Source organism: Xenopus tropicalis, chromosome 1 (assembly GCF_000004195.4).
Source record: "Xenopus tropicalis strain Nigerian chromosome 1, UCB_Xtro_10.0, whole genome shotgun sequence".
Taxonomy (NCBI): Eukaryota; Metazoa; Chordata; class Amphibia; order Anura; family Pipidae; genus Xenopus; species Xenopus tropicalis.
The window spans coordinates 213920691-213935389 of NC_030677.2; the positions used below are offsets into that span (position 1 = coordinate 213920691).

Consider the following 14699-nt stretch of genomic DNA (forward strand, 5'->3'; position numbering starts at 1 on the left):
GTGAGTGATATTGTGCTAATGCGATTCTTTGGCCCTAGGTTGAAATGATCTGTGTTGCCTCAAGGGCCCTAGCTGCCTGAGGGGCCAAGTTCTTCCCGCCCCTTCACTCCCTCCAGACTTCGCTTTTTCACATCAGTAGCGACCTGGGAAATTTTGCCACCGGTCCACTTTTGACCCAGACCCAGTTTTTGAAAGGGCTATCCAGGTCAAAACCTCCTGCTCAGTTTTCCAAATTAGGAATCAGCCAATAGCCAATCTCCGTGTCATAGACCCACCCTATGATGTCACTGTACCGCCTCTTCCCCCTGTGACATCATGGCCCTGTCTCATTCCTGCCCCTGTAATGTCACTGCCACAAGCCAGCAGAGGTGCCAACCCTTGACTGAGGACTTCATCAACCTTGATTCAATGGGAAAATCAAACCTGCCCAATCAACAATTTTTGCCCATATATCGGTCTGGGAGGCTTGTTGGAGGGCCCATACAGGGGCAGATAAGCTACTGAATCAGTCAAGGACTCTGATCTGCAGCTTAAATCTGCACACGTATGGCCCCCTTAAGTGTATTGAAATATTATGTAATGTTACATGGATGAGATTGAGAATTGTCATTGTTGCTGTAATAATCCAAACAACTCTAGTACCGACTGAGTAGTGACATTTTTGCTTTGCTATAATTATGTTTGTCAGACAGTGTCGGACTGGCCCCCCAGGGTACCAGGGAAACTCCCAGTGGGCCCAGGTGTCAGTGGCCCCTCTTGCTTCTAACTATTGGGCCTATTTCATGGTTATTCCCTGTTTCTGTATAGGAACAAAGTGGCTTAATGGATGGAAGAATAGTGTATAGTGTGTTAAGAAACTAGTATAATAAAGAGGTTTAGGGAGGAGAGGGGGAATAATAGTTTAGAGAGTGGGCCTAAAGTCCACGTTTTTCTGGGGGGCCCCTGGCATCTCAGTCATAAAAAAACAGCAGCACAACATTACACAATGAGAATATTAGAAAAAAGAAGAAATTAAATAAAAAAAACAAACAAAAGTCAGTACTGCTTGTGTAATACAGCACTTGCATTTGTACAGTACAGATTATACAGGATTGGGTTATGTGATTTTACTGTAAATGTATTTCAAAGGGGAAAGGTTTTTATCTAAGAAAACTATGTAGTTTTGTAAATCTGTCTAAATGTTTGTGTGATTGCACTTCTGTATTAATATATATGATTCTATATACTAAAAATTCTTAAAAGTTAAAAAATTATTCATAGTGTAGAGAAATGTATCAAACATATATTTTATTATATGGTCAAAATACAAATGATTTTTAATTTCTGTGTCTGCTGAGTGCGCCATAGATAAAAATAGATAAAAACTAACATCAGTTCAACACTGAGTTTTCAAATCCCATCACCATAAATAACATTACTTTACATTGTTGGTGAAAAATGCCCCTAGGAGTAAGTTGCCTGCAGAAAATGATATAGTTTTAGAAAGTGTGCATTCTGGGAATATGTATTTCTACTGCAAACTATGCTAAAAGGGTTGAGGAGACTGCCTCATATGTATGCAAATAAGTCATAACAGGATTCTGGGAAGAAATTCCTTAAGGCTCCTAGAAAAGTCCATTTACACGGGCTTTGTCCCATTTACATGGGTTTATCCTATAGGCTAAAGCTCACCCACTGGGTTTAAAGCAAAAGCCAGGATAATAGCTGATCAGATTCCCAACTACAGACCAGTTTCACCCTTTTTGGGGCTCATCAGTGAAGCACAGGGTTTTCTGATCAACTTAGGTAGAGCCAGGAGTGGGGATACACGAGCAAGCTAAAAGGGTTGAGGAGACCGCCTCATACGTATGCAAATAAGTCATAACAGGATTCTGGGAAGAAATTCCTTAAGGCTCTTAGAAAAGTCCATTTACAGGGGCTTGTCCCATTTACATGGGTTTATCCTATAGGCTAAAGGTAGAGTCTCCTCAACCCTTTTAGCTTGTTTGTGTATCACCCACTCCTGGCTCTCCCTAAGCTGATCAGAAAACCCTGCACTACACTGATGAGCCCCAAAAAGGGCGAAACCGGTCTGTAGTTGGGAATCTGATCAGCTATTATCCCGGCTTCTGCTTTAAACCCAGTGGGTGAGCTTTAGCCTATAGGATAAACCCATGTAAATGGGACAAAGCCCGTGTAAATGGACTTTTCTAGGAGCCTTAAGGAATTTCGTGTGCGATAAGTCGCCATTTTCGTATGCAGTATTTCTCGCTCTAGTTTTACCGCATGCGTTAATTTCTGCGCTGAAAAGAATACGAACGCATGATTCACTATAACTTAGGCGCGCTAAATATCGCATTCGGCTATGTGAAAATTAACCCCTACTACAGGCAGGCAATAATTATAGAAAAGTACAGTAAATGAGCTTTTGCCAATAAAATATGGACTTACAGTGTTATTTATTCAGTCTGTGTCGGCCCCAGAGTGACGCAGCCGCCAGTTTGGAGCGAAATGTTCATTTTTAATACAGTAATTTTCCGCAAGTATTGGCGTGTATGGCTAACATGCCGTGCGTTCATTTGCGCAAATATTTATATGTGGCTACAAGTGATGAAATGTTTCGCCAGGCATGGATTCACAGCGAATTTTTGGACGTGCGTTGAATTTTTCCGCGGTGGATTCTTTCATGCGTTTCGTAAAACAATCCGCCAATGGCAAAACGCATGAAAAAATTCGCCACACAAAAATTCACCGCACGTCCAAAAATTTATACAAGCATCAAAAAATAATAGTCACGGGCAACAATTTTTTTGCCCGAACAACATTTTTACCGTTTCGTGGATCTTTGAAAGATTTGCTAATTTTTCACTAAAGAAACCAGAACACATTTGCTCATCACTAGTGGCTACTATGTATATGCTACTATTTATATGCTACTATTTATATGCTACCATTTATATGCTACCATTTATATGCTACCAGTTATATGCTACTATTTATATGCTACCATTTATATGCTACCATTTATATGCTACTATTTATATGCTACCAGTTATATGCTACTATTTATATGCTACCATTTATATGCTACCATTTATATGCTACCATTTATATGCTACTATTTATATGCTACCATTTATATGCTACCAGTTTTATGCTACTATTTATATGCTACCATTTATATGCTACCATTTATATGCTACTATTTATATGCTACCATTTATATGCTACCAGTTATATGCTACTATTTATATGCTACCATTTATATGCTACCATTTATATGCTACTATTTATATGCTACCATTTATATGCTACCAGTTATATGCTACCATTTATATGGTACCATTTATATGCTACTATTTATATGCTACCATTTATATGCTACCAGTTATATGCTACTATATATATGCTACCATTTATATGCTACTATTTATATGCTACTATTTATATGATACCATTTATATGCTACCATTTATATGTGGCTAATATTTATATACACTATTTATATGCGGCGACAATTTTTATACACTATTTCTAAGCTACTATTCATATGCGGCGACTTCGCGTGTGTTATTTAGCGCAAGTACCGGCAAATACCACATTGAAATAGTCTTCGCGATTTAAATAACGCATGCAATATCGCACGTAAAATAGCACAAGTATGCTTATAGTGAATCGTGCGAAAAGTAGCAAAAATTAAGACGCAATAAAATTTTTGCCGCACGCTATAAATAGCGCTCGTTATTTCGCACTTTAGTGAATCAGGTCCAAAGAGTTAAAATCCTTCAAAACTATGGTTTATATAGAATATAAGTGCAATGTATAGCGCAGAATGGGACAGGTGAGGATGGTAGATGAAGATGAATTTGGGAGCGGCCAGGGCACTAGAGGGTCTTGTTGCAGTTGGCCTTATTTGCACACAAATGACAGAAGGTGCTAGTCTAGAGGGCCCCATGGCACCCGACTCAAGTATAAGCCGAGGGTGACTTTTTCAGCACATTTTGGGTGCTGAAAAAACTAGGCTTATACTCGAGTATATACAGTATTTTCCAAAAAATACACCTTCTGACAAAACAAAAATGGGTAAATAGATCTTTCTACTGCAAACTACCAAATTACAAAGCTATGCTAAACAGAACGGTTTTTATAATATTTCTGAAAATCGTCACAAAGCTTGCATTTTGCCCCATTATGTACCCCACATTTCATAACGTACCAACATAAAACACTCTAAATATAAATGCCAGGGGTCTTCTGAATAGTTTGATGCCCTATATGCATAGATTTACCAAACTAAGTGGGGTACAGAGGAAGCCAAACTGAAATACAGCAGACAAAATGTCCATATGCAAAGACAAGAACAATGTAAAATGCAATAAAATTGCTAAAATCCCCAAAAAAACTAAAATCAATGTTTGTTTTTTTTCCTATTGATATCTGCAGTCTGAATCACAGTTTGAGTATTTTGGCTTGGGCAAATTAGTTTTACAGACAAAGTCAAGCGAACAACAACTATGCATAACTGAAAATGCAATAAAATGACTAAAAATGCACCAAAATCACAGAAAATGTAATAAAAACACCAAAATAATACACAAAAGGTATTGTGCAGTGTGGTTACCGAATACACTATCCGCAATGGCAATAAAACATTTTTTTCAAGCAAGAAAAAAAACGATGCGATAAAAAAAATTACAAAATTTCATGTGTGTTAGTGTCTGTGTACACATGGCAAAATGTGTTTTGTGTGCATGTGTGTGAGTGTGCAAGTTAGTGTGAGTGCTGTAAGTATAAGTGTGTATTAGTGTAATAAGTGTGTGATTGTGTGTTTCTGTGTATCTGGCACTAGCCTGGGGTCAAGAAGCTGGAGATCGCAGGAGGGAGACAGGAGAGAAGCAGGCACAGCAGCTGCAGTCAGGTCCGGTGTGTGGGCGGTGCAGGAAGTGAGGGGAAACCTCAGGAAGTGAGGAGGAGAGCAGCAAAAGCCTGACACAGAATCTACATGTCTGGGTTTTCCCATGGGGCCCCTGGGCAATTGCACCACAGGGGCCACTAGTTACCCCCTCTGCTCATTCTCTAGGGGGTTCTTTACCTTGCGCTCATTCTCTGCACTCAGATTAAGTGGCGAGCACAGAGAACGAGTGCAAGATAAAGAAAACATAGCTCCTATGTGCTTGGCACTTAACATCTTTTTATGCCAGCACATAGGAGCTACATCGTTGGCAGGGAAAGGGTTAAATAATAATCGTGAAAGCTCGTGAGGATGTGAGGGAACATCTAACAATACAGCATGTTACCATTTAACCATTTCTTCTTCTATGGGGCAGATCCTGTGGCATCCAATCATCATCTTTGGTTTTGCATAACTATCCCCCTCTGTCCATCTTTAGTAAAACTGTTCCTAGCATCAGCACAATAGCCCCAAAAAGGTATATCTGTTATGTCCGCACAGTGTCTAGAATGGTATCTGTGCAGTGGGGGTGTTTTTAGGGCTATTTGTGACATCTTAACACTAAGAAGCCCATTAACCAAGGACAACAGCTTAATTTTCTTTTTCTGTGCCTAGACCTTGGCCTTTGACCCTCAGTTGTTTTGTCATCTATTCTATACCAGTGTCCAGTTCTGGTTATTTGACTATAACCTTGTATATAGTTTATAACTAAAATTCTATCATTTATCCTTTCAGGTAACACCTCTGAATTGCTAACTATCCTTTTGATCCTAGTCATTTGGCTAAATGGAATAGAGCGTACCTGGGCCTTAGGGTGGAAACTCCCTCCCAGTGTAGCCAGGGGTATCAGGAGGATCTGCACCAGTGGATAATGCACTGCATTAACAAGGAAGCAAGAGTGTATGGGCTTTCTTTGTTTGCTATATTTAGAGACCTCTATGATATTAGCAGTTTTATACTGCCAGACAGGCTTTCAGCTCAGCAGCTCTCTGAGGCCAAGAGTGTCCATTTACTGATGTGCGATAGGCAATGATAATGACTTGCGCCAGAAAAAACGTAGGTTTACTAAAGTGCGAGCCCAAATACATAATCACTTATTATCACATTCAGGCTACAGAAGTTGTCTCGCAAGGTTCACTAAAGATTATTGCCAGAATTGTCAAAATTGTCACGATTTTTATCGCCACCTGGAGAGTGGGGTTATGTGAAGCCAGAAACTGTGGAACAATGGGAAAATTTGCGCAACATGCAGTTTTTTGGCACGCGCAAATTTTTTGACAATTTTTTTTTGTGGTGGATTTTTGTGGCCATTTTACAAAAAAATCTGCCACTGACAAAACTTAGAAATTTGCTTCGAATCCATGGCTGGCAGCAAAAATGAGTGATTGCACTGGGCATTAGAAGTCTAAAAGTGTAAATATCTCAGAAATAAAAAAAAATAGAAAATATACGTAAACGCCTATAAGTTCTTGGAGAAGCCTTGTGAGTAAATTCATATTTTGGATTTAGAAATAAACAATCCAAGCCTGACCCCAATCTGTGTCTAATGATCGGATGATAGTATTTAGGGGTATAGTGGGGTATTACATTGGCTAACACGGTACATCACCTTTTCCTGCATCTACATAGTTACATAGTTACATAGGGTTGAAAAAAGACCATTGTCCATCAAGTTCAACCCATCCGAGTAAACCCAGCACACCTAACCCACACCTACCAATCTATACACTCACATACATACTCACATGATTGTTACCAACGATTTAGAACAAATGTTGTGGATATTGAAGCTAATGTAAAACCTGTAATGGTAAAATGGAATCCAGAGGCTGAAAGAGAATGTGAGGAATGAAAGCAGCTCAGCGTGAGTAACAAGAATAGGTCCCCTCTGCCCTTAAGCAGGAACTTCAGGTTCCAACAGGTGCCCCTGGGGCAGAATTAGGGGCTGAACTGTCACAGGTAATTAATGGGGAGGAACAGCCAGTTTCGTTTCTTAGCATTAAACTTACTTTCGGGTTCCCACTTTAGGGCAGTGACAGTGACACTGTGTGTGTGTGTGAAGGGATCCCCCCTCCCAGAGTCAAACCAAGCAAGAACCCCAAAGGATGCTTATGCTTTAGGCCGATATAATAATGAACTACAAAAATCCTAACATTTCTTGTGATGATGATCACCCAAATTAACCCAAGGAGGCCACCAATAAACATTAGACTCCTTTACACAAACCTTACTGTGATGCACAATAATGTTGCCTGTAGAGTCATTGCCACTCTAGATAATGAAAAGGCGTTTGACTCTGTACAATCATTTACTTGAGGCCCACCATGCCCTGTATGGGGTTCAAATAAGACTTTATGAAACATATCCTTTGTACTGCACAGGGGTACCAGGCAGGAGTGTCCCCTCTCACCTCTACTATTTGCAAAAGCCATGGAGCCATTGGCATGTCTTACACACCAATCGCCTGGAATAGAGGGTCTGAGGCTGAGTTTCCTGTTTTGTGAATATTTACCATATAAAGAGCATTATGGGACTGATTCACAAAATGTCAAAAAAGTGAGTGTTCTTTTTAGCAAGCTTTAAAATAGTATCACTTCTTATATTTTTAGAATTAACAATCGATTCACAAAAAGGCCACTTGTCTGACTTAAGAAGCGATTTTATTGTAGTTATTTTTCATGCGATGCCATATTTTAAGCGATATTTAAAAGCATGCAATATGTTTATGCATTATTTCATAGCACCCAATATTATCGCATGCTATTACCCAGGAAATCGTTACACATCACATATCACATGACTTCAGTTATTTTTGTCATAACATGGAGGACGCAGATGACGCAGGTGCACAAACACCACCTCAAGTGCTAACACGGAACCCCTTTGCTAGCCAAAGACTGGAGAGGAGACGCAACAGTGAGTCGGGTAACAGTGGCGGCAATAAAAATATTAAAAAAATGAAATATGAGCAAGTTAGGCATGGCATGCTGGGGCATGATAGAGGTGCCAGGAGATGGAGGCATGAGGGTTCTCAGAACAGTAAAGCAAACACAATGCAAAAAATGAAAGAAGAGAGTAGAAAAGAGCAGAGGCCGGTATACAGAAAAGTCAGAGTTGGAAGCAGAAGGGACCAGGGGAACTTTTATATGAGAGATTTGGCCTAAACCACCAAATATGGAAGAGTTAGTGAATTTGAAAAAAATTGAAATACCTATTCACCTTAATGAGTGCAGTGAGCGCTCAGGTATAAGTAGATATGAAAGAACAGAATCGCAAAGAAAAAAGTAATCACGTGAAAAAATTCAAACTTGTGCAAATTCCGATTTGTCTAATGATGACAGTGAGGAAGAGAGGCCTCATTACATTACAGCCCAGAAGATTTATCTGATATTGAACTTACAGACAAAGATTATCCTCCTGAGGAACAAAGTCAACTAGAAAGTGAGTAAATTAACACCCCCTCGTCACCCAAACAAAGAAAAAAGATCATGAGAACAGACCGAGAAAACTCAAATTTACAGAGTTTGAAGCTCTTATTGAAAAATTAGTGTTTGACAGAATAATTGGCAAATATTCTGCTAAAACTGCTACTGCGCTGAAAACTAAATACTGGGAGGACAGAGCTGCCCATGTCACAGTGTTGGTGTCTGGCCAAGAAGCGTGCGGCATTGCAAGAAATGATACCAACATATAAAAAGGGTCCTCAAGAAAAAACTTTCTCATGAATCCAAATATAAATACAGGTATAGGGGTTACAAACCTGTAATGATAAAATGGAAACCCGAGGCTGAAAATGAATGTCAGGAATGAAAGCAGCTCAGCATGAGTAACAAGAATAGGTCCCCTCTGCCCTTAAGCAGGAACTTCAGGTTCCAACAGGTGCCCCTGGGGCAGAATTAGGGGCTGAACTGTCACAGGTAATTAATGGGGATTAACAGCCAGTTTCGTTTCTAAGCATTAAACTTACTTTTGGCTTCCCACTTTAGGGCAGTGACAGTGACAGTGTGTATGTGTGTGTGTGTATGTGTATGTGTATATACATATAAACCAGTGTTAGATGCTGAGGGGTGTCTCCTATGGGAAGCACCTATAGGAGGTATCTGATGCTATACCAGTGGGACAAATACATAGAATGGATGGCCATCACATGGTGCGGTAGATGAGATACCTGAGAGAACTGGAATGTTAGGAATGGATCCCCCCTGCCGGAGTCAAAACAAGCAAGGACCCCAAAGAATGATTATCCTTTAGGCCGATTTTATAATGAACTACAAATATCCTACAATTTCTTATTAAACGCTCAATGAGATGATCACGCAAATTATAGATGTGGAACAACTGAGTTTTATCCCAAGGAGGCCACCAATAAACATTAGACACCTTTACACAAACCTTACTGTGATGCACAATAATGTTGCCTGTAGAGTCATTGCCACTCTAGATAATGAAAAGGAGTTTGACTCAAGTAAGTGCAATCACTTACTTGAGGCCCACCATGCCCTGTATGGGGTTCAGAAAAGACTTTATGAAACATATCCTCACCCTTCGTACTGCACAGGGCTACCAGGCAGGAGTGTCCCCTCTCACCTCTACTATTTGCCAACGCCATGGAGCCATTGGCATGTCTTATACACCAATCACCTGGAATAGAGGGTCTTAAGCTGAGTTTCCTGTTTTGTGAGTATTTACCATATAAAGCATTATACTGTATGTTAAATATACCATTTGCTGCCTTTTTTGTGGTTAGTAGGTGTGCATTGAGTAATTGTTTGACTCCAAAAAGCTTTCCTATAGTTAATAGTTTTGTTGAAATAGCTGAAAATGATCTCAAAGTTTGCATTTTACACCAAAAGCCCCACATATCCTAATGTACCATCATAAATCAGCCTAAATATTAACACCAGGAGTCTACTGAACTGTTTGATGCTCAATCTGCATAAGTTCTGCATATAGATTTTCACTACTGATACTCTGGCTGCTGCAAATAAGTCCCAAAATGTGTATTATGTGCCATAAGAACCCCTGTCAGTATGGAGACACTTGAAAATCAAAGGTGTCATTCTCAACCAAGGGGGGTGCCAGAGCACTAAAGGGAGGGGAAGAGAATGCCCCCAAAATTGTCATGAGCAAAAAAAAAAACAAATTAAGAACAATGTAGAATGCCACAGTATCACTAAAATCTAATTAAACCTCTAAAATCAGTGCATTCTTTTCTCTTTGTGTAATCAGCAGTCAGAAATGAAGTGTAAGGAGCGCCAGCTCCACATCCAAAATGGTGGTGCCCATGACTGCCACGTGGGTCACATGATGGGGTTCAATGGGTTCCTGGGTGCTCTTGGAATGGAAATCTGGTTTGATCCTTTGGTTCATGACGCTTTGCCTTGATTCTGACTATGCCAATCCCTGCCTGCCCTGATCCTTTGGTTCCTGACTCCTTGCCTTTATTCTGACTATGCCAATCCCTGCCTGCCCTGATCCTTTGGTTCCTGACTCCTTGCCTTTATTCTGACTATGCCAATCCCTGCCTGCCCTGATCCTTTGGTTCCTGACTCCTTGCCTTTATTCTGACTATGCCAATCCCTGCCTGCCCTGATCCTTTGGTTCCTGACTCCTTGCCTTGATTCTTACTATGCCAATCCCTGCCTGCCCTGATCCTTTGGTTCCTGACTTCTTGCCTTGATTCTGACTATGCCAATCCCTCCCTGCCCTGATCCTTTGGTTCCTGACTCCTTGCCTTGATTCTAACTATGCCAATCCCTGCCTGCCCTGATCCTTTGGTTCCTGACTCCTTGCCTTGATTCTAACTATTCCAATCGCTGCCTGCCCTGATCCTTTGGTTCCTGACTCCTTGCCTTGATTCTAACTATGCCAATCGCTGCCTGCCCTGATCCTTTGGTTCCTGACTCCTTGCCTTGATTCTGACTATGCCAATCCCTCCCTGCCCTGATCTTCTGCCCGGACAGGACTATGAGTTCCCTAACCCTGTGGATACTGCAAATTGGACTTTCTGAACTCAAGCTTCCTCCTCGGTCCCAGTAAGGGCCATCGGGCCATGAAGCCTGGGTAGTGCCACTTTGCCAATTACGCATATGGTTGCCAACAAGCACACAACCCTATGCAGAAATAAAAATGCAATGAAATCACCCAAATATAATATAGTAAAACAAGTTATATAATTACTCTGAAATCACCAAAATAACATACAAAAATGTGCTGTACAGAGTATGTTAGTGTGCGTTAGTGTAAAAAGTGTGTTTGTGTCCGTGTTACTTAGTAGCAAAACAAGGCAGGCAGGAAAGGCAAGAGGACCTCAGCAGCAGGAGGTAGTTGTATTGACGCTCAGGATCCAGGTAGGGTGATGGTAGGGGCCACAGGAAGTACAAGCAGCAGCACACAAGTAGTTTCCATGTGTCTGCTGCTGCCTGAGGGCCCCTGGGCAATCACACTCCCACTCATCCACCACTTTTGATCGGTGTCTAGGGGTTGAGGAACAAGGGTGGGGTTTAAAAGTTGCTCCTTTATCCAGAAGTGCTGCCATTAATAAAATATCTGTTCTATGGCACCTAGTGCATTTTATCCACAGAATGTAGAATCTATGGTTAAACCTGTCAGGTAGATAATTGGCAGATTTTTGGCCAGATATGTATTGGATTAACTATATGACAGGGCCCATACATGGGCAGATAAGCTGAAAAGTGGCAGAATGAGCAGTGGAAATGTGTGAGTTTAGTGATCCTAGCAGATTCCACCCAGAGGAACCATAGTGGGACATTACCATAGCCTTTACCCTGTGACTGTGCCATATGGGCCCCATACATCTGATCCACAAATGTAACCAGAAAATTCTGCCAGTGGGTTCTGTTTTCTGATCATTTATCTCTTGTCCGAGACATCATAGAAAAGGGCAACTATATTACCTGTGTTTTATATACTGTTACACACACACACACACACACACACACACATATATATATATATATATATATATATATATATATATAAACTCATATAACACAAAGGGGGCAGATCCTGACTGGATACAGACTGGCAAAACTGGAGGTTTATTACCCCCACTAACATATTTCTCTCTTAACAGTTATAGGGAACTGTTGGTTTCAGGAGCCAAACTATTATTTAATTATTTGTTTAGGTTTTCGGGGACATTAAAAGACACAACAGATGAGGAAATATATGTTCCCCCTGTACCCCCAGCCTGATGGTTTGGGTTTAGTTTCCCACCATGGGTCCTGTAAATGGGCAGAACTGGCACTTGGAGTCTGTAGGGAGTGAATACAAATGCCCCACCCTGTGTGAGAGGGGAGTTAAAATATGCCCAACTGGTTCTAGAGAAAGAGAGAGAAAAGAAAATTCAGTTTCATTTCTTGTTCCTGATTTCAGCGATGGCGGCTGCTGATCTGAGAGACGAGCTGAGCTGCTCCATCTGCCTGAGCATTTATACTGATCCGGTATCCCTGCCCTGTGGCCATACCTTCTGCCGGGGCTGCATTGGGAGAACATGGGACACCCAGGAGGGGTCTGGGGCTTATTCCTGCCCTGAATGCAGAGCTGAGTATCAGGAGCGCCCTGCCCTGTACAGGAACAGAGCTCTGGGGAACATAGCAGAGAGGTTCCGTCCGACTGAGACAGAGCCGGGGGAGACTGGGATCTTCTGCACTTACTGTCTCCTCTCTCCTGTACCTGCTGCTAAATCCTGTCTCCTGTGTGAGGCTTCTCTGTGTGATACCCACCTGAGGGGGCACTGCCAGTCAGCAGAACATGTACTCACTGAGCCCACCGCTTCCTTTATGGGGAGAAAATGTTCTGTACATCACAAGGTTCTGGAGTATCACTGCTGTGAGGGCTCTGCCTGTATCTGTGTGTCCTGCTGCCTGGCCGGGGGGCACCGGGGCCACAGGGTGGAGCTGCTGAGTGAGGCCTCTGAGAAGAAGAAAGAGAAACTGAGGAAAGTTCTGGAGCAACTGAGCCAAGAGAGAGAGGAGACTGAGAGAGGAGCCCAGAGGCTGCAGGAGCGCAGGAGAGAAGTGACAGAAGCGGCAGCCGGTGAGACAGAGAGAGTCACTGCCCTGTTTAGGGGCATCAGGGAAGAGCTGGAAGCCCTAGAGAAGCGACTCCTGAGTGACATCTCCAGGCAGAAAGAGGAGCTCTCACTCACACTCACTGAGCTGATCCAACAGCTGGAAATAAAGAAGGACGAGCTGTCCAGGAAGATCCGGCACATTGAGGAGCTGTGCAACATGGCAGATCCACTCACTGTCCTACAGGAACAATGGGAATCCCATGGAGCTGCCTTTTGTGGGGCTGAGGGGGCAGATACTGAGGGCAGAGAGAGAGAGGATACTGAGGGGGCAGATACTGAGGGCAGAGAGAGAGAGGATACTGAGGGGGCAGATAATGAGGGCAGAGAGAGAGAGGGTATAAAGGACCCGGCTGTAGGGAATCTGGATGTGGGTCGGATCTCAGAGACATTACTCACAGGCTTAGCTGGGATTGTGACTGGGGTAGAGAGAAGGCTGATCCCTGGGCAGGAGGCTACAGAGCTGGTACTGGATATAAACACGGCTGGGAATGAAGTATCTGTATCAGGGGATGGGAAATCTGCTTCCTACTCACATACAGCCCAGCGTCGCCCACAAACCCCAGGGAGATTTCGGGTTCCTCAGGCTTTAAGCACCAGGAGTTTCCCCTCAGGGCGACATTACTGGGAAGTGGAGGGCAGTGAATCAGGAGGCTGGAGGGTAGGGGCGGCCTATCCCAGTATAGAGAGGGGAACGTATCAGTCCTGGATTGGGAATAATAACAAGTCCTGGGGTTTGTACAGAGGGTATAATAACTATACAGTGAGACATGACAATAAAGTCACACAGTTACCCCACGTCCCTTCCTGCGGGAGTATCAGGATCTCATTGGACTATGAGGCCGGATGCCTGTCCTTTTATGAGCTGAGTGAGCCAATCAGGCACTTACACACCTTCACTGCCTCCTTCACTGAGCCCCTTCATGCTGCATTCAGTGTAGTGGGGGGAGATACCTGTGTGAGAATCATTAGTTAGGGCCCCGCCCACTGCCCAGCAGGAACCCCATTCCCAGAGCTGCTTGGGGCTTGTTGGAGGGCCCATACAGGGGCAGATAAGCTACTGAATTGGTCAAGGACCCTGATCAGCAGCTTAAATCTGAACACATATGGCCCCCTTAAGTGTATTGAATTATTATGTAATGTTACATGGATGAGAATGAGAATTGTCATTGTTGCTGTAATAATCCAAACAACTTCTAGTACCGACTGAGTAGTGACATTTTTGCTTTGCTATAATTATGTTTGTCAGACAGTGTCGGACTGGCCCCCCAGGGTACCAGGGAAACTCCCGGTGGGCCCAGGTGTCAGTGGCCCCTCTTGCTTCTAACTATTGGGCCTATTTCATAGTTATTCCCTGTTTCTGTATAGAAACAAAGTGGCTTAATAGATGGAAGAATAGTGTATAGTGTGTTAAGAAACTAGAATAATAAAGAGGTTGAGGGAGGAGAGGGGAATAATAGTTTACAGAGTGGGCCTATAGTCCAAGGTTTTCTGTTGGGCCTCTGGCATCTCAGTCACAACGTTACAGAATGAGAATATTAGAAAAAAGAAATTAAATAAGAAAAATAAAAATCACTGAGTTAGAGGAAGGTTCCCCCTCAGTAGGATTTATTTTATCTCTTGCTGCTCCCACTGCATGGAATTGAGCTGCTGCAGCTGCAGGTTGTTGGGGCC

At 42.4% G+C, this 14699-nt stretch overlaps 1 protein-coding gene across 1 annotated transcript in view; it reads left to right on the plus strand.

The window, feature by feature from the left end:
- Positions 1-12271: 12271 nt before the first annotated feature.
- LOC100493150 (E3 ubiquitin/ISG15 ligase TRIM25) overlaps positions 12272-14699 on the plus strand; it is a 39190-nt gene continuing 36762 nt past the window's right edge. The window contains exon 1 of the mRNA XM_031894988.1: positions 12272-12864. Coding sequence (XP_031750848.1) covers positions 12331-12864 — 534 coding nt within the window. The 5' untranslated portion in view covers positions 12272-12330. The remainder of the gene's footprint in view (positions 12865-14699) is intronic.